General features: G+C 50.0%; 1 protein-coding gene across 7 annotated transcripts; it reads left to right on the top strand.

Moving 5' to 3' along the window:
* The first annotated feature begins 496 nt into the window (after nucleotides 1-496).
* Nucleotides 497-26,083, top strand: CCDC136 (coiled-coil domain containing 136). 7 transcript variants are annotated; one of them, XM_041728075.1, is made up of 19 exons: nucleotides 497-636; nucleotides 1,366-1,473; nucleotides 3,092-3,334; nucleotides 3,412-3,486; nucleotides 7,117-7,440; nucleotides 9,642-9,753; nucleotides 10,319-10,487; nucleotides 10,985-11,125; nucleotides 11,462-11,620; nucleotides 11,899-12,069; nucleotides 12,495-12,680; nucleotides 14,316-14,510; nucleotides 15,006-15,233; nucleotides 16,681-17,178; nucleotides 17,512-17,733; nucleotides 18,760-19,038; nucleotides 19,709-20,002; nucleotides 21,789-21,849; nucleotides 25,743-26,083. In XM_041728075.1, the coding sequence occupies exons 1-19, from the start codon at nucleotides 579-581 to the stop codon at nucleotides 26,057-26,059; spliced, it is 3,840 nt and encodes a 1,279-aa protein (XP_041584009.1). In that variant the 5' UTR covers nucleotides 497-578; the 3' UTR covers nucleotides 26,060-26,083. The 7 variants fall into 7 exon arrangements, with proteins under 7 accessions (XP_041584009.1, XP_041584010.1, XP_041584013.1 ...); XM_041728076.1 differs by having other exon boundaries at nucleotides 15,051-15,233; XM_041728079.1 differs by lacking the exon at nucleotides 21,789-21,849.

A 26,083-nucleotide genomic window follows, 5' to 3' on the forward strand; every position in this document is an offset into this window, starting at 1 on the left:
CGGCCTTGGCTCCCCTTCTCCTGCCTTCACGCGGCCGGTCCCGGGACGCAAGAGGCCACGGCGCGGGGATGGGGGCTGCGGCCGGGGTCCGCGCTGCCTGCGCAGGTGGACGGGGCCCTGCTGGGCGGGCGTGTGTCCGCGCGTTTGCAGGAAGCAGCAGCGGAGGATTCGTCCAGCTTTGTCCTCTTCCTGCCCCATCCCCGCGCGGGACGGGGCTCGTCTGACACTTGGCCCCGAGAGGTCTCCGCGCAGCCGACTCGGGCGGGACCCTTCGCCGGAGCCAGGCGACCTCGTGGCCACTCCTGGGACGGCCTCACGCCCCGAGGGGCTCCCCCCGCGCCCCGCCCCGGCCCTGGGGTGCGTCGGGGACCGGCTCCCTCGCCCCCGCGCCCGCTCGCCGCCCCGGGGCCCGGAGGGAGGGGGAGGGAGGGCTTCCGGGCGGGGTGGCGTCAGGTGGCCCGGCCAGGCCCCGCCCCCTCGGCCCGCCCTCCCTCCCCTGCGCACCCGGCTCCGGGTCCCCGGCCTGGCGGCTGCGGCGTCTCCTCCGGGCGGCGACGGCAGCGGCGGCGCGAGCGGCCATGGAGGCGGGCGCCGGGGCGGGCGCGGGCGCCGCGGGCTGGAGCTGCCCCGGCCCAGGTCAGAGCCGCCCCCCCCACCTCTCCCCCGCCACTCCTTCCTCTTCTCCATCTCTCCTCCCTCCAGACCCCCACGTCCTCCGCCCCCCCCCGCCGCTCCCACCTTTCCGTCCTGTCTTCCTCCCTCCATCCTGCCCCTCACCCCGGGCCCGGTCTCCATCTTTCCGGGCTGGGTCTTCCCCACACCGGTCGCATCCTCCCCTGGCGGTCTCGCCCTGCACCCCTCCACCCCGTCGGTCCAGCCCTGGGGGCCCCAGACCCTGCGCCCCCTCCGGCCCGAAGGCTCCGAGCGCAGGGCGAGGATGGGGCGGATGGGGTCCAGGCAGGGAATGGAGCGGAGGGGAGCGGCCCCGGCCCGGAGCCCCTTGCCACATGCCCCCCCCCCATCACCTCCTTCCCCTTCCACGCACCGCCTCACCCTCTCAGCCTCTCTGCCCTGGCTCTTGCCCGTCTCCCTCACAGCTAAAGAGACTGTGCTGGGGGAGAGGAGCCTGGAACTGGGGATGCCGAGGAGGTTGGGCAGCGCAGGGCGGGATCCCCGCAGGCCCAGCTCGAGGGGCGGCTGAGGGAGGGAAGTCGCGGCCGGGGCTGCGTGAGCCGAGCACTTCCACCTGGATTAAAAACTCTGGGGCTCCAGAGGGCTAGAAGGCACGTCCCCCTCTCCCTCCTGTGCACCCCAGCCCCCAGCCCCCTTAGTAGCCCACCGTGTCTCCTCTCTTCCTACCCACAGGACCCACAGTGACCACTTTAGGCTCCTATGAAGCATCTGAGGGTTGTGAGAGAAAGAAAGGCCAACGCTGGGGGTCCCTGGAGCGGCGGGGGATGCAAGCTATGGAGGGTGAGTTTCCCAAAGAGCTTTCTTTCTCTCCCCTCAGCCAACTTCCCTTCCTTCCTCCTTACCCCATCTGGTCCCCAGAGCTCCCAGCCAGGACAGAGCCCTTCCTGTAGCTCACCTGAGCCCCCTCTACCCTTCAGGTCTGAAATCTACCCCTCCTCAGGGCTCAGGCTTTGAGGGAGGTTCTGGGTGCCTCCCTTTGGGGCCCTAATCACCAGCTAACCAGGTTGTGTGTCCCGGGGGGAGCTGCCAGACAGAGAAAGAGGCCTCGTTGGACAGAGCTTTGAAGCAGCCTTTCAGCAGGGGGTTTGTTCTCACTGCCACCCGACCCAGATCCCAAGCTGTCTCATATTTTTGAAAAGCAGGGAAGTGAGCATGTGAAGTGAGCATTGTCCTTCTGGTGCCACCACCACTAACTTTGAATGTAAGCCTTTGTGGCTTTGGTTCTCTTAGGATCCCTTACCGCCTGAAAGAATTGCCTGGGAGGGGGCAGGTGAGAAGGCCAACCTCCCAACACTCATGTATCCCCACCGCACCCATGTTACTTGACAGTTGCTGCCAACACCAGACTCCTGGAAGGATGCTGATCCGTTTCCCAGGACTCCCTGTGAAGTGTTCCCAGGTCTTCACGCACACTGTGTGGGCAACCCTGCTCCTTTAAGGGGGACAGATGACACAAGGGGTCCCAGATGGACCTTAGGCTGCTGTCATGAGACCAGGGATTCAGAATTGTAAAACAAAGCAAATAATCAGTATCCTGACAAAATGTCGCTATTTCAAGGAACTGCATTGCAGCAAAGGAGGGGGTACTCACCAACCAGAGGCTGGGGACCAGTGCACCCCAGTTTCCTGATGCATTAAAATGGTAGGCTTTTTTTTACACACAAGTACAGCCTTGGAACTGAAACCTGAAGTTTCCTTCAGGTTTGAGGAGGGAAGTTAGGAGGAGGGAACTCATAACACTTGAGGAGGGGAGAGGCCCCCTAACAGCAGAGAAAAGGAAGGTGGACTCTGCAGAAAATTTCAGAACAGCCATGTGATAGAATACATTTGAAAGGGCCTCAGTATTGGTCCAGTAAAACATTTAAAATCGCTTCATTCAGATGTTTTCTTTTTCTAACTACCGATAGGCAATCCTTTCTTATTCTGGAAAGGCTAATTTCTTCCAAGCCACCTGGATAATTTTTTAACTTTGGACAAACCCCAGACTTTAACTCTTGTCCCATTTGGCCTAAAGACATGGCCAGCATCTGAATCCTTTCTTGAGTACTTGTCCCACTATGCAGAGACCACCAGGATTGCAAGAAGCATGTATCCTTGTGCAAGCTCACATAGCTAACCAGCACCCAGCTGCTCAGTTTGCCCGAAGTCAGTAGCAAGAGGACACCTGGTACAATACTGGTCCAGGAAGGGCCTGGGTGGGGATGGGCTACCTCCAAACTTGACCCTTACACCTGAGGACTCATCACGAGTGCAGGTCCTGCCGAGGGGGCTCCTTGGGGGACACCAGGTGGCACTATTATACCATCTCTGCCCTGGGACAATGAGCAGAGGTGCCCTTGAAGGACATCTGGAAAAGAAGTTGCCTCTGACCCCCTGGTGGGATGGGTTTCTCTCCTAGGGGAAGTGTTACTCCCAGCTCTCTATGAGGAGGAAGAGGAAGAAGAAGAGGTGGAAGAAGAGGAAGAGCAAGTGCAGAAAGGTGGCAGTGTGGGCTCCCTGTCTGTTAGCAAGCACCGGGGTCTGAGCCTCACAGAGACGGAGCTGGAAGAGCTGCGGGCTCAGGTGCTACAGCTGGTGGCAGAGCTGGAGGAGACCCGGGAACTGGCAGGGCAGCATGAGGATGACTCCCTGGAGCTGCAGGGTGAGTGCCTGGGAGGGGGCCAGAGGGTCTGGGCTCCCCGGATCCCAGGATCATGCCTGCTACCTCTCTCACTGCAGGACTCCTGGAGGATGAACGGCTGGCCAGCGCCCAACAGGCAGAGGTGTTCACCAAGCAAATCCAGCAGCTCCAAGGTAATTGCCAGCACTTAGACTGGATGGAACGTGGCCATCCAAGTACTTTTGTCCTGAGGGTTTGACTGTAGCATAGCAGACAAATATAAACTAATTCAGTACTTTCTCCTCATTTTTCCCTTACTATTCTCACCTTTTCCTCCTTCTCTCCCCATTCTCTTTTTTACCTAATTTCTGTTCTTCTTTGCATCTCTACCTGGCTCTTCTGCCTTCCGCTGCCCTTTGTTGCCCTACCATTTCACATCTTCTTTTTCTGGCTAACACTCTCCCTTTTCTCTCATCCCTTCACACCTATATCCCTTTCCCTTTGTTCTTCGGGTCATGGGGTAGGTAATCAGGGCTGAATTCCAAACCAGACTGTTTTTCCCTGTCCCTACAAGGGCACCATGGGAAAAGCAATGAGCCAATGAGAAGTGACTGAGGGGACTCTACATCTTTTAAGGGAAGCAGATGAGAACGCTTTTCTTGCTTCCTAGGACCAAGCTTGTGGCCCCAAATTCCTTTCTTCTAACGCCCACATCCCTTTGTCTCTGGAAAGCAGCAAGGCAGGTGTCCCACATTCCCCTGTACTACCAAAAAAAGAGGCAGCTTTTGTTACTTCCATGGGCTTCCAGAAGGTTTAGGGAAGCTGCCCTAGAAAACAGCAGGGACTCTCCAGGGAGAACTGAGATCAAACCAAAAGAAAAATATAAATGGAGAAAAAAGGAAGGCCGGGTTTTGGGCCTGGAGAGGAACAAGCAAAGGTAGAGAAAGGGGAGAAAAGAGAAGGGAAAAATGTAAGCCAAGATAGATGCAGGAGAAGTAGACAATGAATGGGAAGAGGGTGAGGGAGAGAAATGGCAGGAGATGCATTGCATCTGGGAAGACAGCATTTGTTTCGGATCACCTAGATTCTTGGGCCCAACTCTGCCACTTGACATGCTTTAGAATCTTCGGCAAGTCACTTTTATCTCTCTGAGACTCAGTTCCTTATCCATAAAATGGTGCTGATTTATTTGTTTATCATTCATTTATTGAGTGCCCATATACTTGGAGGACAAGCTATGAACAAGACAGACCAGATCCCTGCCCTAATCAAGAGTACATTCTAACGGGGAGAGGCAGAATATAAACAATATAAGTTCAAGTGGCAATAAATGCTATGAAGACAGTATAACAATAGGATATAGAGAGATGTGGTGAGATGGAATTTTTTTTTTTTTTTTGATAGGGCAGTTAGAAAAGTCCCCTTTGAGAAGATGACATTTGAGCTAAGACTTGAATAATGAGAAAGATCTGAGGGAAGAGCATACCAGGCAGAAGGAATAGCACATGCAAAAATGCAGAGGTGGGAATGAGCTTCATGTGTTTGAAGGACAGAACAAAAGCCACTGTGGCTGAAGCAGAGTGCATGCGGAGGACCCTAGTAAGAGAGAGTGTTCTGAGAGGTCAGGCTGAGGCTGGATTACAAAGGACCTTATAGGTCAGCTGGGAGGTTTGGTTTTTATTCTAAGTACAGTAAAAAGACATGGGAGTGTCTTATATTGAAGGTGGGGCCCTCAGGATTTCTGATGAATTGGATGGGGTGGAGGGTGGGGGAGGGGTGGGAATAGGAGAGACATGAAAGATCACTTAGCCTTGAGAAACTGAATGGACAGTGCTGTCATTTATTGGGATGGGGAAGACTTGGTAAAGAACAAGTTTAAGGGCTAGAGGAACCATTGGAGACATGTTTTTACGTGTTGAGTTTGAAATGACTAACAACAATAACATCTAAATAACTATGTTAAGGGGGCAGTTGGATATATGAATCTAGAACCAGGGGAGAAATCAAGGCTGGAGATATAAGTTTGGGAGTCATTAGCATATAGGTGGCATTTGAATCCCTGAGAGATCACCATGAAATCACATGGTGAGATATAAGAAGAGGAAAAGGCCAGTCCCAGGGATACTCCAGTATTTAAAGGTCCAGTAGAGGAGATATGAACAAAAGAGACTGAGGTAGGAGGAATGGCAAAGGTATTTCATGTCCTGGATGCCAAGAGCAGAAATTTCTTCAAAGAGATAATGATCAACTGTCAAAAGTTGTTAAATCAAATAAGATGCCTGTTGCATCTTATTTGGAGGGCTCTGAGATATTTTAGTGAGGACAGAAGCCCATTTGGATTGGGATTAAAGAGGAAGGGGGAGTTGAAATAGAGGAGGTGAGTACAGTTACAGTAGACATGTTCTGAAGAGAAGCAGAGAAATAAGGGGAGAGGAAATGAAGTCAAGGGAGAGTTTTTTTTGGGGGGGGTGGTTTGAGATAGGATTCGCTACATTAGATCATGTTTGTATGATGAAGGAAGCAATCCTGTAGAGGAGGAAAAGACCTCTTTGCTTGGAGAAGAGACATACTTCCTTACAAATAGGAGGGAAGTCAGTAGAGTTGCAGGTTGGCAACTACTTGGGAAAACTGAAATTCAGGAGCGATTCTCTACTAAGTAGGGTTGTTTCTACTAAGCATGAGGTCTCAAGCAAGAGAGGGGCTGAGGGTCCGCTGAAGACACACACAAACTGCACCCTGCCGGATGAACTATAGAGACCGCCCTTGTGCACGCGCGTTGCCCGTTTCCGCCAAGAGGGGGCGCACGCGACCTCAGAGGTAGCTGGTGTTGAGAGGCCGTTCTGGCCGCCACAGCCCCGCAGGGGGCCGGGACCGCCGGTGGCGGGAGGCCCCCCAAGGAGACCGCCTGCGGGGGGGGGGGGGGGGGGCCCGACGAGATGGAGGCCATAACCAGTGAGTAAGAGCCCACTTCTGTCCCGCAGCCCGATTCCCGGGCCCTAGGCTTCACTCGGACAGCCCCAGACCCACTGTCAACCGGCGCTAGCTCTTTGGAATCCGGGTCTGGCACCCCAACTCCCTACCAGGGGCCGCCCCGCCCAGTTTTCGGGCAAGCCCCTCCCCCTCGGGCTTGCAATCCCCGCCCCTCTACTCTGGGCGGGCCCTGCCCCTTTGCGCTCCCAAATTATGAACTTTTTTGGATGAAGAGGACCTTCCTCCATACTCCAGTGGATCTGAGGAAGCCTTTTTTTTTTTTTAAGGCCAGACCCCAGAGGGGACCCTAAAGGAAAGTTAAACCCTAAGATCAAGGATGTAATAAGGAAAGTGAAGGACATAACCATGTTTGGTTATCATGTGATGAGCCTACATTTTCATTTAAGCTGAGAACTCTAAATACACATCAGGGGCCAGTACTAGGCAGTTCGTGGGAGCTGTGAGGCTCTGTAATTTCTAAGCTTCCAGACTGAATAGATGAGAATAGTCTGGGCAAATTTTTTTTAGTCAGGGAATTTTTGGAAAGACTCAGTGCATCAGTAAAATACTGTAAATTAGTTTTGATCTGCAACACAGGAGCACTTAATACTTTTTGTTTGCAGTAGCCTAAGGGGTTGCTTTGGTGCCAGGCCTCAGAATCTCCTTTTCTACTCTACCTTCCTACATGGAGTCCTCTTTATTCCATAGCAGATGGAGCTATACTTCTCTGATGGGATAGAGACTAGATTTCCAGTAGTTTCCAGATAAGAAATAAGTCTGCCTTTAACTTTCTGCTTCTAGAACATGATAAGTCCATTTATCCTCTTGACCATGCCAACCTCTGGGCTTTGCAGGTGAGTTGCGGTCTCTACGAGAGGAGATTTCCCTGTTAGAGCGTGAGAAAGAAAGTGAACTTAAGGAAATAGAACAGGAGTTGCACTTGGCCCAGGCTGAGATCCATAATCTGCGGCAAGCAGCAGAGGATTCCGCGACTGAACATGAGAGTGACATAGCATCCCTGCAGGAGGATCTCTGCCGGATGCAGAATGAACTCGATGACATGGAGCGCATTCGGGGAGAGTATGAAATGGAGATCACCTCCCTCCGTGCAGAAATGGAGATGAAGAGCTCTGACCCATCCAATAGTTTAAGTCTTTCAGATTTCTCCGAGATGCAAGGTATAAGAGGGCAAACCCCCTTCCTGGCCTGCCAGTAAAGCCGAGCAGAGGGAGTTAGTATCCAAGAAAATGGTGGAAGGTGGTCTTAGATCATGAATTGGGAACCTCTAGAAAAAACCTCCAGAAAAAACCTCCACGTTTAATTCAAGACCATAAGGGAGAAGAATTTATCTAGATGTCACATAACCAGTCAGTGGTGGTATGAGAAATGACACTATGGAGGTGTATTCTGAGAATTCTTCCTCAGAGAGCCATTGGACGTTTGTTGATTTAACTATGGGAAAGCGCTTCCTGAGAAAGTCTCCAGTTCTGGGATGGGAGGATAAGGGGTTGATCACCTTGGGAAACTTCCTGCTGCTCTGGCATCATGGCAGTTTGCCTGGACTGCGCGTTATGGGCAGGGGGGGGGGGGGGGGCTCCAGTCCTGCTCCCAGGTCCCAGGATGCTAATGCTTAGGCTCCTTGAGCCCTCTCCAACGTAGAAGCTTTAGGGGGCAACAAATCAGAGCACAAGACAGCTGGAGAGGAAGAGAGGTTATTTCCAGTAATACATGAAGTACTAAAAAGCTTAGAGCTCTGCTTTCAGACAATGAGTCTCCCAGCTAGTTGCTAGGATTCATGACATCAGAGTTTGCCTTTATTCTGAGGCTAGATTTATGATTTGGGTATAATGGGAGGCCCTGTATTAGGCCAGGTCAAGCAGAGGCAATCAACAAGGAATCAAAAAACTGTGATTTTTCCCAGCTGTAACAAGTTTCTCAGAAGAGCATTTGGGCTGGTGGTGCCAGGAGAGTGAGGCCAGCACAGTGGGAAAGCTTGGGTCAAAGTTAAACAGACCTGAGTGCAGAACCACAGTTCTGCTAATTAGTGGGGTGAACTTGGCCTGGTTATTGTCTCTCTCTTAGTTTCTGTGTCTGTAAAAATTGGTTAATAAAACTTTACAGTCAGAGGGGATCCTGAAATAGGAAGGGACCTTAGGGAAAATGGAGAGGAATCTGAATAAAATGTTGAGTTTAGTTAACAGTAATGTATGAATATTGATTCCTTAGTTGTGACAAATGTACCCATGGTAAGATGTTAACAATAGGGGAAATGAGATGAGAGCTCTCCCAGGGAGTTTTACACTATCTTTGCAACTTTTCTGTGACTCTAAAGCTGTTGTAAAATTAAAAGTTTATTTTAAAAAAAGGGAAAGCAAACCTTACAGGGCTATTTTTGGGATTAAATGAAATGCCTAGTATGTTGAAGTCCTCACAGACTAGCTAACTGGAAGGCTGAAACCATCAAGTCTAATGCTTAGCACATGGTTGGCTTATATTAAAGGTTAGTTTCCTTCCTTCCTTCCATGGTAATCTGCAGTACTCCAAAAACTTTTGGTTGGAATAAAGAAGGAACGTTAGATGTGAATTTCAGGGTGTTGACTCTTACAGCAGGTACGATAGACCTTGTGTTCTAATTGGAGCAAGTCAGTATTCTTTAAATATCAGTAGAATTGGTATTCTAAGATAAATAATTCTTAATCAGGAAGAAACAAAATAGAGGTGTTTGTTTGATTGTAGCTCCAGAAAGTATTAGTAGCTGGTACTTAGGGACATGTGCCGGGTCATTGCAACCAGATCTCTGCTGATGATTGAGGATGATATGTGGGTCTGGTGGGGATGGGCTCTTCTGTCAGCTGATAAAAGATCTTCAGAATGAATTCTTGACCACATGCAGGCCAGTGTATTTGGTGTGGTGATAAAGTAAGTAAAAGGACGTTCAGGATGGCCAGGTTGTCTCCAGAAGGCCAGGACTGGCAGTGTGACGTGGCAGTTTCACATCCCTCAGCTTTTGTACTAAAAGAGTAATAGGAAGGTAATCATCAATGGAAACTTGAAATATAATAACCCAGAAACTCAATTAAAACCTTCACGAGCTCCTAAAATCTCAAGACTCTTCCTCTGTTGGGGTTCTGAAGATGGGTACACAGGGCAGATCTGGGCAGATGAGAAGAAGGGCAGCTATGTGAAAGAGGATAAAGACACATAGTGTGGAATTTGGGGGGTTTTGTCTTCTAAGCCACTGCATGCGGTGTCTCTTCAGTCTTTAGAAAAAGAGAAGCTATTCAGCTTTCTGCTATCTGATTTCTAAGCAGGAAAATTAGGGGCTGATTACCAGTGCTTCTTCCCCAGGATCTCACACGTCTCCATTTGTCCTCTGCAGAAGAATTGCAGCAACTGCGAGAACGCTACCGCTTCCTGAACGAGGAGTACCAGGCCCTGCAGGAGAGCAACAGCAGCCTCACGGGGCAGCTTGCAGATCTGGAGAGTGAGAGGTATAACCAGCAGGCTAGGAGGACTCTTAGGACTCTGCTTTTGGCTTTTCTCTGAATAGAACCAGTGAAGGGAGATGCTAGGCTAATAAATGTCCCTCTACTTCTACCCAGCCAGTCTTTTCCACAGATGCCACTTAGAAGCAAACATGGAGAGCCAAGTGTCTCAGGACTGGAGTTCTAAAATTTAGTTTACTTCCATTCTAGGGATTGGGGTCTGGTTTGCTCTGCCCTAGAGTTGATCACAGTGATTCCTTTCTTGTCCACACAGGCTGAATTCAGTCAAATGGTGTAGTACCTCCCTCCAGATTAGAGCTGGCTGGACACAAGGCCCAGCCTTGAGCCCAACTAGACTAGCATTGTTAGGTCTCCCAGAGCCAAGCATGCCTTGATTGAGGTACTGGGACTTTTTCTTCACCTTCTTGACATGTTTATTTAGAAGACAAATCACAATATAAGGCTCTTTACCATCTTTGCCTAAAATAAAGACATCAGGACCAAGCACCCTTACCAGGTGATGCCAGGCAGAGCACTTTCCCAAACATGGCTCTGGGGTTCTGGATTATAGGACACGAAGAGCAACAGAAAAGTGGCTGGAATCCCAAATGCTAAAGAATACGATGTCAGCAGAGTCTCAGACTTCAGAAATGGATTTTCTAGAACCGGATCCTGAAACCCAGCTGTTGCGACAACAGCTTCTGGGAGCTGAAGAGCAGATGCATGACATGCAGAACAAGGTAGGGGAAGGCAGGCACCGTCACTGTCTCTCTTTTACCCTCTCCTGGCCTACAGTAGCAACATCTCCTTAGATACAGGGCTGACAAAGGAGGCATACACTATGGCAGGTGATAGTACTCTGGGTTCTCGTTTGCTTGCTCGATGGAAATATTCCAAAAAAAGGAATGCCATATCCTTTCCAAGCCTATTCTTTTTTTTTTTTCTTCCCCAAGTCTAGTTTCTTTTTTCTTTTTTCTTTTTTTTAAAGATTTTATTTTATTTACTCATGAGAGATAGAGAGCGGGAGAGAGAGAGGCAGAGACACAGGCAGAGGGAGAAGCAGGCTCCATGCACCGGGAGCCCGATGTGGGATTCAATTCCGGGTCTCCAGGATCGCACCCTGGGCCAAAGGCAGGCGCTAAACTGCTGCGCCACCCAGGGATCCCCCCCAAGTCTAGTTTCAAAGTGTGTGTGGCACCTATCCTCAATCAGCCTTTCTGTTCCGTCTCCTGTACAGTGTAAGGAATTGTGTTGTGAGTTGCAAGAACTACAGCATCATCGTCGGACCAGTGAGGAGGAGCAGAGGCGGCTGCAGAGAGAGCTTAAGTGTGCACAGAATGAGGTGCTTCGGTTTCAGACCTCTCCCAATGTCACCCAGGTAAACACTGATGGGGGAAGGGAGTATGGGGAGGGCGGAAGGGCCTCCGTGAAGCTGCTGCATCAGGGAAGGATGAATGCAGAGCAAGGCTGTGCTTGGCTGATTCTTGCCCTGAGACCAGGGGTACAGTACTGGAGACCAGTTGGACAAGTCACATAGCTTTGTGTTCTAGAAATGGTAGCCATTCCTGAATGTCTGCCTCAGAGAAGAAACCCAACCTTAGACCTGTGGGAGCTCCTCAAGATGTCTACGTCTGGAAAGGACCCAAACTGGTCTGTAGAGGGGTCTGCTGTTTCTCTTGAGAGTAACTGTTCTACCTACGTCCTCCCACCACAGAACGAGGAGCTGAAGACCAGACTCTGTGCCCTGCAGCAAAAGTACGATGCTAGCCAGGATGAGCAGAATGAGCTCTTGAAGGTGCAACTACAGCTTCAGTCTGAGCTCCGGCAGCTCAGAGTCTTGAAACCCACAGTCGTAGAAAGCCCAAACGAGAAGGTAACCACAAAAGGAGGTGAGGGGCAACTGAGGTGCTTAGAGGTTTTGGGGACGGTGGATCAGAGCAGAGTTAAAATAAGTCCAGCTGCCACATGCGCAGCACCACTGGTACGGATCTCCGGCCACCCTTGAGCACGGCGCTGGGCGAGAGGACAACTGGTAAGCAAGGGGTAGGGAGAAGTCAGGTCTTAGACTATCCGTGTCTGAGAGTGACTCAGGCAGAAGAGTGAACGGGTTGAGGACCACAGAGGTACTGCCCACAGCCCCCTCCACCGCAGGAGTTACTGTGCCGGCTACAGAAGTTGCAGCTTCAGTACCAGCACATCACGTGCGAGAAGGATAAGCTGCTAGAAGTGCAGCGACAGCTGTGCGGGGACCTGCAGTACCATGAGGCGGAGGTGCAGCGCCTCAAGAACGTCGTGGCCTCCTTCCAGGAGAGCAGTGAGAAGGTAAAAGAAACTCCACGTGAGGGAGAATATAGCCAGATGGAATCTTCTGTGAAAGCAGTAGTACCAAAGAGGAGGGGGCACTCATGGCATTCTGTAGTATAGCCATTGGTATGGGGGATAAAGAGGTGCCTAGTAGAAGGGTGATTTCACAGAGTCATGATGCACGCAGCTTCCTTTGATTTTAAATCAGAAAATCAGCCAGTAAAAAGGTAGCTCTCTTTTTCTTCCCCATCTGCCCAAAAGGGAAGCCCCAGAAGGCCCCTGCGTCGAGCCTGTTAGGGTCTGGTCCATCTCAGGTAGCCCCCATTGGGATGAAATTGGGACTGGAAAGGACCAGGTAGGACCCCTTAGTCCCTGTCTGTGAAGAGAGAGTGCAGCTGCAAGGGCTTCTGGGATGATGGTGGGGCCTGCCTCCCCTACCCCAGAACGCAGAGATGCACGCCCAGCTTCAGGAGATGAAGCGGCTGTACCAGACCAGCAAGGAAGAGCTGGAGCGGCAGAAGCACATGTATGATCAGCTCGAGCAGGACCTCCTGCTTTGCCAGCAGGAGCTGAAGGAGCTCAAGACCACCCAGCCCATCCCAGAAGACAAGGGGAAATGTGCTAATAAGGTAATTGTAATTAAGAGAGGTGAGGTCTCCTGGGTACTTCCTCTGGAGAAAGGAGGTATAAGGGCAACAGGTGCAGTCATCCAACCAAGGGGCTTGATGAGCTCCCTGTCTGTCCAGTCACAGCTGGGTGTGCAAGTCAGGAAACAGAAGAAGAGTCCCATACTATTTATTTTTAAACAGTTTGCCTTGATCTTGACTTTGAGCCCAAGCCACAGCCTAATAGGATCAGTGCAGCTGCATCCAGTCTGAACACCTGAGGGTTTTGCATGTGATTCCATATGTGTAGACACTTAGACCTTGTTATTAGAACTTATAGTGATATCTTGTCATTTGCAGAGAACATACAGAAAAGCCCACATATGCAACTTTTATCATTAGACCTAGAAAGAGAAGGTCCAGTTTTCTCAGGCAGATTGCAGATGCTCTTGTCAGGTGATGTGGTCTTGTGCAACTAGACCAGGGTGCTGATTGGATATTAGAAGGACCTAGACTCTTCTAAGGTTTCCTCTGTGACTTCAGAATAGAGAAGTTCTCTAAGCTTGAGTTTTACCCTCTTTAAATTGAACAGAATACTATTCCTTTCTTACTTGCTTCTAATAATAAATCCTGGTAGTGATAAGTGAGGCTTTCCTTATTCTCTTTTTTTCCATAGTGTATAAAATGCAAGTCATTATCAGTTATCCTTAGACCTTGTGTTGAGCACTTTCAGCTCCTGATCACTGATAGGAAATGGAAGATGTTGAAACATGATGGAGAAAAGGCACGAGATTCTCAAAGTATGGTAGAGCAAGTCACCTTTTGCCGGAATACTCAGTGGCTCCTACCACAGCCAGCAGCAGGCTGTGTCCCCAGGGAAAAGCCTTCGGAAGACCCAGAATGGGGAGGTTATCTGGACCACCCCAATGGTCCACCTGCCTCTCTATGCCCAGGTTCACATTTTCTTCTTCCATTCCCACTCAGTCTAGAGGCCAGAGTGTCTATGACTTGCTCACCCTCTCCTCTCCTAGTAGAAGAGACTACAGAGAGGGAGCCAGCTCGCTGACACAGAGCCAGCTTTTCCTCTTGTCCTAAAACAGCATTGAGATGAATTCGATATTAGAAGGTCTGGTTTCATGGAATCATGGGATAATTTAGTCTTTTCAATCCAAATTCAGTAGCCCATATTTTTCTAGAGATTTAAAAAGATGATAATGAAAACAAAAATGGGGACAAATCGGGTGGAGTTTTTATTGGTAAGAAGTATAATTAGGTATAAAACCAACTGGGGTTGGTGACAGTGACAGGAACCAGAACTCCCAGCAGGGCAGGAGAATGATCTTTACCAAAGGGAAGGGCCAAAGGAAAGGAAGGTGGGGACCTGAGAAGGGAGGGGTGTTGTTAACACTCCCTTCACAGGGCTCTCAGAAGGGGCCAGAAGACGAAATTTACAGCATAACCGGACAGTCCTGAGCAGCCTGGTGGGGTTTCCCATTTGGTGTCTAAACCTGCACGGGTGCAGCATGGCTTGGGGCCGTCCAAGGGCACCATACAGGGAGGGAGCCTCTGGTGAACCACAAGATGCAGGAGAGCACAGAAGGGCTCTGCTTGCCGGACAGTGCAGACAAATGCCTCACAGAGTAACCACCCCCTCCACAGTGTGACACACTGCTGTCCAGACTGACAGAATTGCAGGAAAAGTACAAGGCCAGCCAGAAGGAGATGGCGCAGCTGCAGATGGAGCAGTGTGAGCTCCTGGAGGATCAGAGGAGGATGCAGGAGGAGCAGGGGCAGCTGCAGGAAGAGCTGCACAGGCTCACGTTCCCACTGCCCAAAACTGGTCTCATCCCTAAGGTAACCCCAGCCAGGGAATGGCTGCTGACTAGGGAGAAGCTGCTTCGAGAAGCTTCTGAGGTGTGACTATACTTGGGGAAAAGATCAGGGTGGGGATCAAACCTTTTCTCAGTCAGCCATGGCTTACTTTGGTCACTGACTCTTCAAACCCAAAAATTGAGTATAGCTGAGTAGGTTTTAAATATTAAAATACATATTGTACTCTGGAACCTGCCCAGCATTTTCTCCTTAGATTTTTAGTCCAACTGGATAAAATATACTCTGAGAGAACTTTGTAAACTACAGAATGCCTGCACCATACGAGATCATGACTACTCACCTAGCAGGTCTCCACAGAAGGACCACTCCCCCACCACACCAACCCCATCCCAGATGGCTGTTCAGAGCCAACCCAGAAACTCCTAAGGGAAGGGTCCCCAGCAGGAAGGAGGAGGCATGGGTCTTCTATGTAGCTACCACGGTTCCTGCCTGCTTCCTTCCCACTCCACCTTACAGAGTCAGGAGCTACTTACAAAGTTACAAGACCTGTGTGAATTACAGCTGCTCTACCAAGGTATGCAGGAAGAGCAGAAAAAACTGGTGCAGAATCAAGAGTGTGTGCTCAAAGAACAGTCAGAGCTGCATGAGGAGCTGCATCATTTCAAAGAGTCTCGTTTCCGGGATGTGTTGGAGAAGCCCGATGATTCCAAATCACCTAAGTCCTCCAAGTGTGGTCAGAACAAGGTAACCAGAACAAGAGGCAGGGAGATAGTTCCTGGGACAGCAGCATGGTAGGGAAGAGGGCTCCATGGAAGGGTCAAAATCAGGAAGGCCTGTCTGGCCAAGTGTAAGAATGAGCCTGAGGCCCCCTCCTTCAGCCGTGCCCACCCACAGGCTCATTAAGATGTGGCTTTAGCTATGACCTGAGGACCTCAATCAGGTACATGCTCAGTTGAAGTGCTGTGAACACTGAGAACTGGGGGTAACCCAGGAATCTAATCACTTGATAATTTGATGCAGCCCCTTTAACATCATTTTCCAGATTTAAAGTATCAATTTAGTGTTTGTCTGGATTCCTTGGGACTGACTCTGAGCATGTCATCCCCTTCTCATGAGCTGGTTGATAATTGAGCAGTATACTTTCCAGTGATCAAAATCTATCACTTTTTGGTGTTCTACCTGCCACAAATCTGGGGCCATTCATTTCCAAGGGAAGAATTCCTAGCATGTGGCATTCTTGGTACTGACCACATTATCTTCATTGGAACTTTGGTGGCAGTAAGAGCCACGTGATGGGGGTTAGACTAGAGAATCCATGCATCTCAAGCACCAGGAAGGGGCCATGCCTCTGAGGTCACACTGGTGGAGACTTCTGCACAAGTCTCTTCAGGATTAAGGGATGCCTTTGGTCTGAGGTCTCAGGGTGGGCAGGGAAGAGCAGGTAGAGAGTTCCAATTTAGGCTAGCCCTATTCATTCAGATATTAGCCTAGATAGGGAGAACCAGGAAATTGCAGAAGTCCAAACAGATTTGGTCAGATTCCAAGGGCATCAGATTTCAGCATGGATAACACTGACCAGGAACCAGGTATAACTATTTCCTTAACTGATCAGATCTCATCCTGGGCATTAGCAGCCAAGAAGCCAGGCGCAGAGGGCCTGGGAAACATGCCCAGAGGCCAGATTCAGAATTGGGACAGGAGGTACAGGGACTTGTAGTGAGACCTTAATTCCAGGTCCACATCTTCTGAAGGAGGAATTCTTGTAGGCTCACATTGCTCACATTCAAGGCCAGGGCTGGTTTTAGAATTGGGAATAGGGGAGGGGACTGAGCCCCAGGGTTAGGATATAATGGGTATATCCTGACTGAGAAGATGGGAGGGGAGGGAGGCAGAGTGTTCTTGATACTCACTCAGCTCTGCTGCATGGAGAGACGGATGTACCAGAGTTTAGAAACCAGCAGGAACGGGAGCCTGGGAACCATAAAATATCTGCCCTGGGAAGATTATCCCCAGTGTGAGAAACTGACATGTGACAGTAGCTGCAGGCTGTTAAAGACCTAGGCCATGGTGAAATGAGTGTAGGTGTACAGGTCCCTGAAGTGCATCTCAGACATCTGTCCCAGGAGGGGTGCAGCTAGAAGGATGGCAGTGTCTGGAATGTTGGTAATGTCTCCCCACCCACTCCCGGCAGTCCAAGATGATCATCGCCCAGATGCAGGCTCTGCAGGTGCTGTATGAGGGGACTCAGACCGAGCAGGAGCTACTGCAGCAGGAGCAGGGAAGGCTCCTCGAGGAGCGGAAGAGGCTGCAGGCCGACCTACAGCTCTGCCTGGAAGAAATGCAGCTGCTCCAGGGCCAGTCCCCTTCCATAAAAATGAGCCTGGAGTCCTACAAGACCTATGGCGATATGGCGACTGTCAACGAGAACTGTCGCCGGAGTTATAGTAGCATTGATGACAGTGAGAGCTATCACAAGAGTTTTGGGAGCACTCAGGCCAGCAACGAGAGCTTTCTCAAGAGCTATGACAGCGGCTCCAGTGCCCATGAGAACTTTGAGAAGAGTTATTGCAGCAGCAGCAGCAGCGTTACCTATAAGAAGAGTTACGGCAGCAGTAGTAGCTCTGACACCTGTTACAAGAGTTACATCAGCAGCACTGACGATGAGTTTGCTGGGCCTGAAGATACAGAGGTAAAAGTAGCCAAAGGAGAGGTCAGCCAGGGAGAGAAGTTTCTTGTCTTACTAAGAGATAAGTCATCAGTGAAGGGTGCAAGAAGTGAGGTGGGCAGCGGGGTCAGGGCTGAGCTGGGTCACTGGAAATGAACAAGGCACTCCGCCTGTCTAATATGGAGATGCTCCCATCACAGCGATGGTGCTTTATGGGAGGAAATACAGAATTAGCCCCTGGGCAGCTTCAGATCCTTGCCGCCATTGTTCTGTACCCAGGTAAGGGCCTAGCAAAGAGAGTGGGGAGGAGGGCAGGTCCTCCCCTGGGTGCGGTCATTACTCCTCCACCCTCCGCAGCACTGTGAGGACATGGTTGCCAAGGTGGTGATCAAGCTGCAGGGGGTGCAGGCCATGTACCAGCTCAGCCAGGAGGAACACGATCGGCTGCAAGAGCAGATGAAAAAGCTGCTGGACAGGCAGAAAGAGCTGAAGGAAGAGCTGGACGCCTGTGAAAAGGAATTCAAGGAGTGCATAGAAAGCCTTGAGAAGCCCACTGCCTCCCCAAACGACAAGAATGAGGTAACTGCTATCTAGGAGGCCAGGTTTCTTCCAGGAATTCCTAGAGCCAGAGGAGGTCATAGGTCACAGCCATATTGGAGAGACTGAGGAAAGAGGGCTGGGAGCTCACTGCTTGCTCTGCATAGTCGCCCCCTTCCTGGTCAGAGCTGATGGACACTGCTCAGTGCTCACTGTGCTGAGAGTTACTCATCATCAAAACTCTGAATAGCTTTTCTCTTTGTCCTTTTACCATCTCTCTCCTTTGTAGGTCCCAGAGCACTTCTGTGGAGTTGTATTTTTTCACCTTTAGTTATTTGGGGTCTCTTTAGCTAGATTGTGAGCACCTTGAGGACAGAGGCTTGCCTTCTTTCGAATCTCATTATGCCAAGAAGGGTGCTGTGCATCTGTGAGGGATGGGACAGAAGGCAGTCTTTCTAAACCCAGGAGTAGTCCACAGTCCAGCGGAGCTCACCATGTGCACACAGGAGAGTTCACAGAGCAGCCAGCGCGTGGGCCTCGGTTGCTTAGTATTGGTACCTACCAGGGCAACCAGAAGTGATGCCAGAAGTCAGGAAAGACAAAACCAGAAATTAGAGAGCAGCATTGGAATTTGCCTATGTTTCCAGGGTGAGGTGTAGGAGTCCAGGCACGCTCTCAGGAGTGGACCACATGGTTCATTAGGTGGTTGTACCTAATAGAGAAATAGCTTGGGCAAATAAGAGTTTCCATCAGAAAGATTATCTGTAATAAAGCCCCGAGGTTCAGAAAAGGTAGCCCTATAGTTCTTCCCCAGACAGGTCACAGTAAAAACATAATTTAAATCATCCTTTTTGGATCACATTAGGTGTAAACTGTCAGGTACCTCATTCAGAGCCTACTTGTGAAACTGCAATAGAGACTCGTATCCTGCAGTTTAAAATTTCCTCTCGTCTACTCCCCCTTGGGCCTTGGCAAGGCACACTCTGGGAGTTACCCCCAGGCAGGGCTCCAGCTGACTGACTAGGCCAGGCTGCCGCTGATTGGCCCTCTGCCCCCCCACCCCGGCAGATCAAAGAGCTGCATACTAAGCTGAGGGAGCTGCAGCTACAGTACCAGGCGAGCATGGATGAGCAGGGCCGGCTTCTGGCAGTGCAGGAGCAGCTGGAGGGGCAGCTGCAGTGCTGCCAGGAAGAGCTCCGCCAGCTCAAAGAGAAGTCCTCTGTTACCAAAGAAACCAATGGGAAAAATGGCAATAAGAATATGAACAAAAATGCCAATGGGGTTAAAAATAAAAAGGTGACCATACCAAGCCTGGACTGTTCTGAGGGCAGCTATGAGAACGAAAAGGTGAGTAATAACCTTAGTAGCCAGATAAGCAGAAAGGCAGACGAGATCTTGGGAAGAAAAATCATCACCGCCACCATTTTGGCCAGGAGAGGTATTTGTAGAGAAGCTTCTGGCCTCTCTCTTGTAGCAGAGTATTTCCCTCTTGGTGGCAATTCCATACTCCCCTTTCCTGTGTATTTAAAAGCAGTGGAACACAGATCACTTATACCTGGTGGTGCAGCCCCAAAGGACCATATCCCCTAGGGTGGACAACTGCTCCAATTAGCTCAGCCCAATTTTCTTCCTGGGTTACATGCCCAAGAGAGGGACCAAATGGATGCAGAGAAGGAATTCATTCAAAGCAGTTGTGTCCTAAGACGAGAGGAGGGTGGGGTCAAGTAGGAGTCATGGTCACCCTGTGGGGTAGGAGGCAGCAGCTGAGGGTCAGAGCTCAAGATTCTAGCTCTGGTAGCCATCTTAAATGGCCAACGATGGTTGTGTCGGTCCAGAGAGGCTGGATGTGACTGTCACCGCTCTATGCTCAGGGAGAGACTCGGTGCCAGAATGTGCTGCTGCCTGTGCACCGAGCACTCTGGGAAGCAAAGTGCTCTTGAGATAGTCCAGCTTTGTCACCAACGGTAGGCATCTTTGCGGTAACCGCAGCCCCACCCTGCCCTGCCTCCACCCACAGAATCTGGAGGTGGTGCTGCACTACAAGGCCAGCCACACGGATTTAGGTGATCTAACAGAAATGGAGGAGGGGAAGGAAAAAATCAAGAACATGAAGCAGGTCCTCTGGAATGAAGTGGTTTCTGTGATGTCAGAGCCTCCAGAGGTGAAGTCCACAGAAGATGAGGACGGGGTTTATGAAGAGTCCCAAAAACAGGAGGGCAAGGAGGAAGACAGCAAAGATGAGAGCACTGATGATGCTTGTCCCGAAGCTTCAGAGGGAAGCAACCCCCTCAAGCTTTCTGAGAGCAAAAAGGTAACCACAGTCAAAGGCTGGATTGAGTGGGAAGTGGGCTCTGGGCTCCCTTAGGTGCCCTTGTGTGGAGGGGTGATCCAGCCTGAGGATGGACGTCTGTAGGAGCAGAGGCCAGCCAAGGCCTGAGGCGCAGCACTTGGGGAGAGTGAAGATGGAGCCTGAAGTGGTGGAGGTGGGCTCTCCACGAGAGATGGTGGGCTCAGGCCCACGTGCTGTGGACCTATGGCTCAGAGATCTCCTTTCCTGGGAAGCGGGGTGGGGCTCTTGCCATCCTACCTCCTCTCACTTGGGTGGTAGCCCTTGTTTCTCATGTCAGGAGGGCTCTTCACCCCTCACCTGGCGCTGCGCTGAGGATAGGACAATGTGAGGCCTGCTTCAGGCCCTCTCAGCCTGCATTAGTGGCTCGGTCCTGCTTCCTTGAGGTGCCCTGTTGGGTTGACCTTTGTCGTTGCTGTCAAGGGTGTGGGGAGGCTGCTGTGCCTTACAGGTTCTGTGTATTACAGGGCAGGAGGATGGGGGTTGGTCAGAAGTGGTAGAGTATTTTAGTCTGCACAGCAAGGGCCATTGGCCCATCCGGGGAGCCACCAGAGCCCTCACCCCAACTGTACAAAAGTATTTCTGTAGTTTAACTACTGGTACATCTGCATAGGTACGAACCAACTGATTTCCTGCCCTAGTTGAGGTTAACTGGGGGCTCCGATTCCCTGAAGAGTCCTTCCTGAATAAGTCCTCAGTTTACAGGACAAGTTCTTTCCATCTCTCTAAACACAGGGGAAGAAAATAAGTCTCTTGTGGTGGGACGTCCCAGTCAACTCCGTCCGCAGCGCTGGCTAAAAATCTAGTGTGCAGTTCTCTGTTAACCTTGTGGCAGAGGACCATTATTTAGGATGTAAAAAGTAGGAGCAACCACAGCCCATTCCCCAGTGTTCCAGTTTCTTCAAATTCATCATATTCCACCACATGTTGGCTCAGAGCCTCCTAGCTTTCCTTGCCTTGGGTGCTGCATCTCTAAACGCCAGCCTGATCCTTGAACTTCACAGTTGAGCACATTCCTTGTGTCTACACGTGGAGGTGTCCCTTTGCCTCCCTGTGGCCCGAATCTTTTGCAGGCAGCTCTGATGGCATGTGTGTCACTGCCTGCGAATTCACTTGCTCTCTGGAAGATTGTTGCAAGTCGAAGCACTAACACTTCTCTACTGTTAGCCTGTTCTAGTGCATGTTGTCCCCCAACAACAGCATTAGACTCCTAGGGGATCGTCGGGACCAGAGCCCAGAACACTGAGACCTGGTGGTGAGCAACCAGAACAAGTGGGCTACTGGAGGGACGGGTGGCCTGGCAGGAGACCCAGTGACCTGGAGAAGTACACGTCCTCCTCATCCGGAGAGCCCAGCATTACTCTCGGGGCATCCCTTTTCAAGAGTCACTGTCCTACAATAACGGTCTAGTGCAGATCACCCGCTTGAGAGGTCTATGGTGAGCCAGGAGAGTAGCCCCACTGCCTGATTTAACCCATTCAGGTTTGCATCTTCCACAGGCTGCCAGTGGGAAGATCCAGGCCCCGGGCCAGGGGAGAGATATGGCTGCCCTCACTGCCTGTTGTTTAACCTCTCAATCTCTTTCTCTTTTCCCTTTGTTTTCTCATCTTCATTATTCATTGGATTCATATGTTTCTGTCTTTTTATACCACCCCCCATCTCCTGGCCTCTCCCTGTGCTTCCTTCTCATTTGGTATGTTGCAGCCATCCCCTGCCCCCAAGCCCCCCATCTTCTCCTTGCCTCTTGTAGGCCTGGTGGTCATATCGGCTTTGCTCTGGTGCTGGTGGGCTGAGACGTCGTCCTAACACAGGTACTGGTATTGAGTCCTCTCCTTCCGAGGGGTAGAGGGAGGGTGCAGGTTGCCCTGGCCTCTCCTCTTTCCCCTTTCTCTCGTTTGCTTGCTTCTTGCTTTAGCCATCGGACAGCAGGATACACAGGGCTGACTTTTAGCCCTGACTTCTCCTCGGGCTACTGCAGAGCCCACATCTCTGAGCACGTCTTCCTAACATATAGTGAGTTGGAATGCATACTGTTGACACAGTTTGAGTTTTTATCCTCTGGCTGGGAAAGCCTTGGCTGCTACCAGCACTGTGGCTACTTTGAGAAACGCTTGACCACTTCTGGTGAGCTGACATCTGTTGGCAAGGCTGTCTCTGTTTAGCCCCAGAACCACGCTCTCACTACTGTCACCACCCAAGAGGGCAAAATAAGGCATCACTGCCTCCCCTGTTGGGTGAGAGAGGAATTCTGGTCTGCCATGACCAGCCCCCAACCCCAACCCTAATCCCTCTGCCCAGGGGCATTTGTATGAGGGCAGCCTCAATTTGTCCTTCAAACTTGGTGAAAATGGAATAGAAACCCCTACCATATTGTGTTCTTTCTACTAAGGAATTCTCTGGTTTCGGACTTCTGGTCTTAGGAAAAATCAGAATAAGAATGCCAGTAAATATTTTATAGTTCTCTGTTTATCCCTTTTGGGGTCCAGATTCTATTGTAATTGGCTTCCCAAACCAGGCTTTCTGGAGAGAACGAGGTACTTGTGAAAAGAGCGAAATGCAAGTGTTCTCAGGGCACTGAGGCTGACATATTCTGGGCACCTTCCACTTGGCCTTGGTCCATGTAATCTGGTCTGTCAACAGGATACCAAATTTAGGAGGCAGAATGTGGTCTAGAGGGCCCAAGGTAGAGCCCTAGGGTTCCACCTATCTTTGGAACCCATAAACTATTCTCTCCTGGCCTGTTCTGGCTTCTTTCTCCTGCTCCCCTGTCCACCCCACTCCCTGCCCTCCTTTCTCACCCCTGCAAATGGAGTGCAGCTGGCTTAACACACAGGTTGGGGTGGCAGCTGAAGCATGTGTTGGTAAGGACTCACCAGCATCCTTTTCCCCTTGTTTTCCTCTGCATCCTTTCTCCCCTCTAAGGCATTCTACTTACTCCTTTGGTGACAGAGTGTCTCCCTATACTTGTTCTTCTCCGGTCCATATCCAGATTTCTCAGTTCCTAGGGGAGACCCAAAGCATTTGGATGTAACCTTTCTGCAGCTTGGCCAGGCCCATGCAGAATGAGAGGAAGGAACCCTGGGTAGGGCGCTCTTGGGGAGCCTGGCTGTGCCTCTTGCTCTGCAGCTCCCAGTCCAGGAGCTGAGGCAGTGTAGCCCTGTAGAAGGTGTGGCTGACCAGTGGTCAGAAAATCTGGCCCAGTCTGTCTCTGCCTCTTCCTTTTAGTCCCAGTGGGCAAAATGTATAATGAGAACATTCGTTTCTGAGATGACAGCAAAGGATGGTCAAACAAACCTCTGTCTTCCTTGTGTGAAGATCACAGGAGTTCATGTTTATGAAAGTGCTTCATAAATGGTAAAACACCCCATAAATAATTTTAGAAGAGTATATACTTACATTATACATACTATGTGATCGGCACTGTTCTTATCACCTTATGTATGTTAACTCATTTAATCTTTGCAACGACCCAACGAGGTAGCTTTTATTATCATATAATAAAACCAAGGCATGGAGAGGTCAAGTAATACCACCACTGAATTGTGAGTTGGATTCTAAGGACTAATATTAGCAACAGCTAAAATGCCAGTCTTGCTTCCCTCCTTACCATCTCTCCACATTTTGAGGAGTTTTCCTTGGTTGCTTCCATGTAATTAGGAAGACCCCGTACTTCTCTTAATGTAGCCTCCAATGGTGTTAGCTCTCGACAACTAATGTCACATTGTTAACTCAGGGCATGCATTGTTTATAAAGCCTCTTTGCATATTGCATATGCTAAGCATCCTCTCATTTTCTACCTGCAGTTGATTTTTTGATCCAAGGCAGATTTTTTAATTCATTCCCATTAGGTATAGTCCATTGATGTAACTTGTGGAGTTTGGGTTTGTGTTTTTCTTTTTTTTAATCTTGACCTTGTAGTTTCAAATTACCCATTTCTCTGCCAGCTTTGCATCCTCCTCAGAGGTGACCAGCCCACCTTTATATTATGCATTATTTTTTTTTAAGTTTTATCTATTTGATCTCTACACCCCACATAGGGCTTGAACTCACCACCCCGAGACCAAGAGTTGCTTGCTCTTCTGACTGAGCCAGCTAGGCGCCCTGTTCATGATCATCAAAGATGAGGGCTGAGCCTCTAGAGTGTTGTCTCTCCAGGCTCTCTTTTATCCAGCTCACTGATCACTTATTAAATGGTCACACAGAAAACTGTGCTGGTACCCTACTCTTATTTCCTCCCATCCTCTCCAAGGATATCATGGAAAGTCTGTCAGATGTCTTGATAAAGTCCAAAAACATTTCCTTGGTCTGCCAACTTAGGAACCCAGTCTGAAAGGAGAGCCTGATGTGACTTACCCTTTGGGAGCAGCCCTCCACTCAGCCAGTCTGGAACTTGCATCTCTGGTATAGAGAATACTAGTTCACATTTATGGATCAGCTCTATCTTCCATTTTATTTTATTTTTAAATTAAATTAAATTAAATTTTATTTTATTTTATTTATTTGAGGAGGGGGAGGGCCAGAGGGAGAGGGAGAGAGAGAATCCCAAGCAGTCTCCATGCCCAGTGTGGAGCCCAACATGGAGCTGGATCTCATGACCCTAAGATCATGATCTGAACTGATATCCAAAGTTGGACACTTACCTGACTGAGCCCCTCAGGTGACCTTCCAGTTATTTTGTTACATAAATTACTCTATATATCCATCTCCAGCATTGTGCTTTCCATTTTATTTGTGCTGCTCTATTTAGTAACTACTTCTACAAATGTAGGAGATCTTTGTTCTTTATAGCTGGCTTAAAATCCTCTTTTTAGTTCCATTATACTCTGAGCAAATGCATTCTGAGCATCAATGGGCTATACTCTGCTCTTACCTAAAATCCTCCGCATTATTATGCCATAGCTTAGGACTCAAAACCCAAATTTGGTCTTTCAAGTAATACAGTAAAAAAAAAAAAAAGTAGTAACAATAGGAACTATTTTCCTAAGTATGTATTGTCCACAATTTCATGTGCCCTAAATGATGCTGCTTTGTTGTCCCACGAATCAGCAGGATTCGCTGTGGTCAGCAGAGTCTAGAAGACATAGCACAGTGGCACATGCTCTGGAAGTCAACACCCTGGTGACCAGGGGTGTTTTAAGGACCCTGGCATTTGCCTTCTAGACCAGTGACCAGCTTCCTTGAGTTTCCCCAAACCAATGTCCTCCACAAAAGGCTTTGGCTGCCTAAGAACCTCATATTTGCCTGTACTCCATGGTGTGCTTTCTTTACTTCCCCCTCCATTTTATCCTTTTGACTGAGTTCACTTCTCCTGCATAATGCCAATGAGGCACTGCTGCTTTTCCCAAAGACCCCCATTTACCCTCTTTTTTTTCTTGCCATGACACTTGATCCTTTCTCATTGCGACCATCTGGGTACTCTTTGGTCTGCCTCCTGAGCTTGCTTCTACACACAGGAACTGGTATTCTCCTCATTCCATTGGGCATGCCTACACGCAGTCAACTCAGGTGATCTACCTGGCGTTGTTCCAGATGTCCAACACTGCCAGAACTCAGGCCACATTGTCTTCAGCAGTTACCCAGGAGGTGAGAGAGACCAGACCATGAGGTTCCTGATGTCTCTCCAGTGCCAGTAGACAGGGGAATCTCTGGCTTAGGGAAGGGTTCAGAAGGCTGAGCACTCACCATTTGTCTTTGGTCCCCACAGAACTTGTTTGGGATGTGGAAGCCTATGGTGTTCTTGGCTATTGCGGCTGTGGCTCTGTATGTGTTACCCAACATGCGACCGCAGGAGTCAGAGTTCTGCCTCATGGAGTGATGGCAGACCTGGGCCAGCCGAGGGAGCAGATCCCCAGTGGCCACTATCCTCAGCTTTGGGCAGGACACTCTGCGCCAGAGTCCCCACCTCACCCATGTGTCCCATGTGTCCCCATCTCCTTAGCCTCAGTCACCCAGGCTGGAAAGGTTATGGGGAGCTGCTGGCTGCCATCTCCTGCCTTGTGTAAGAACCCGGGTTCCGTGTAATTAAATATCAACCTAATTACCTGA

This window comes from Vulpes lagopus, chromosome 13, assembly GCF_018345385.1.
Source record: "Vulpes lagopus strain Blue_001 chromosome 13, ASM1834538v1, whole genome shotgun sequence".
Taxonomy (NCBI): domain Eukaryota; kingdom Metazoa; phylum Chordata; class Mammalia; order Carnivora; family Canidae; genus Vulpes; species Vulpes lagopus.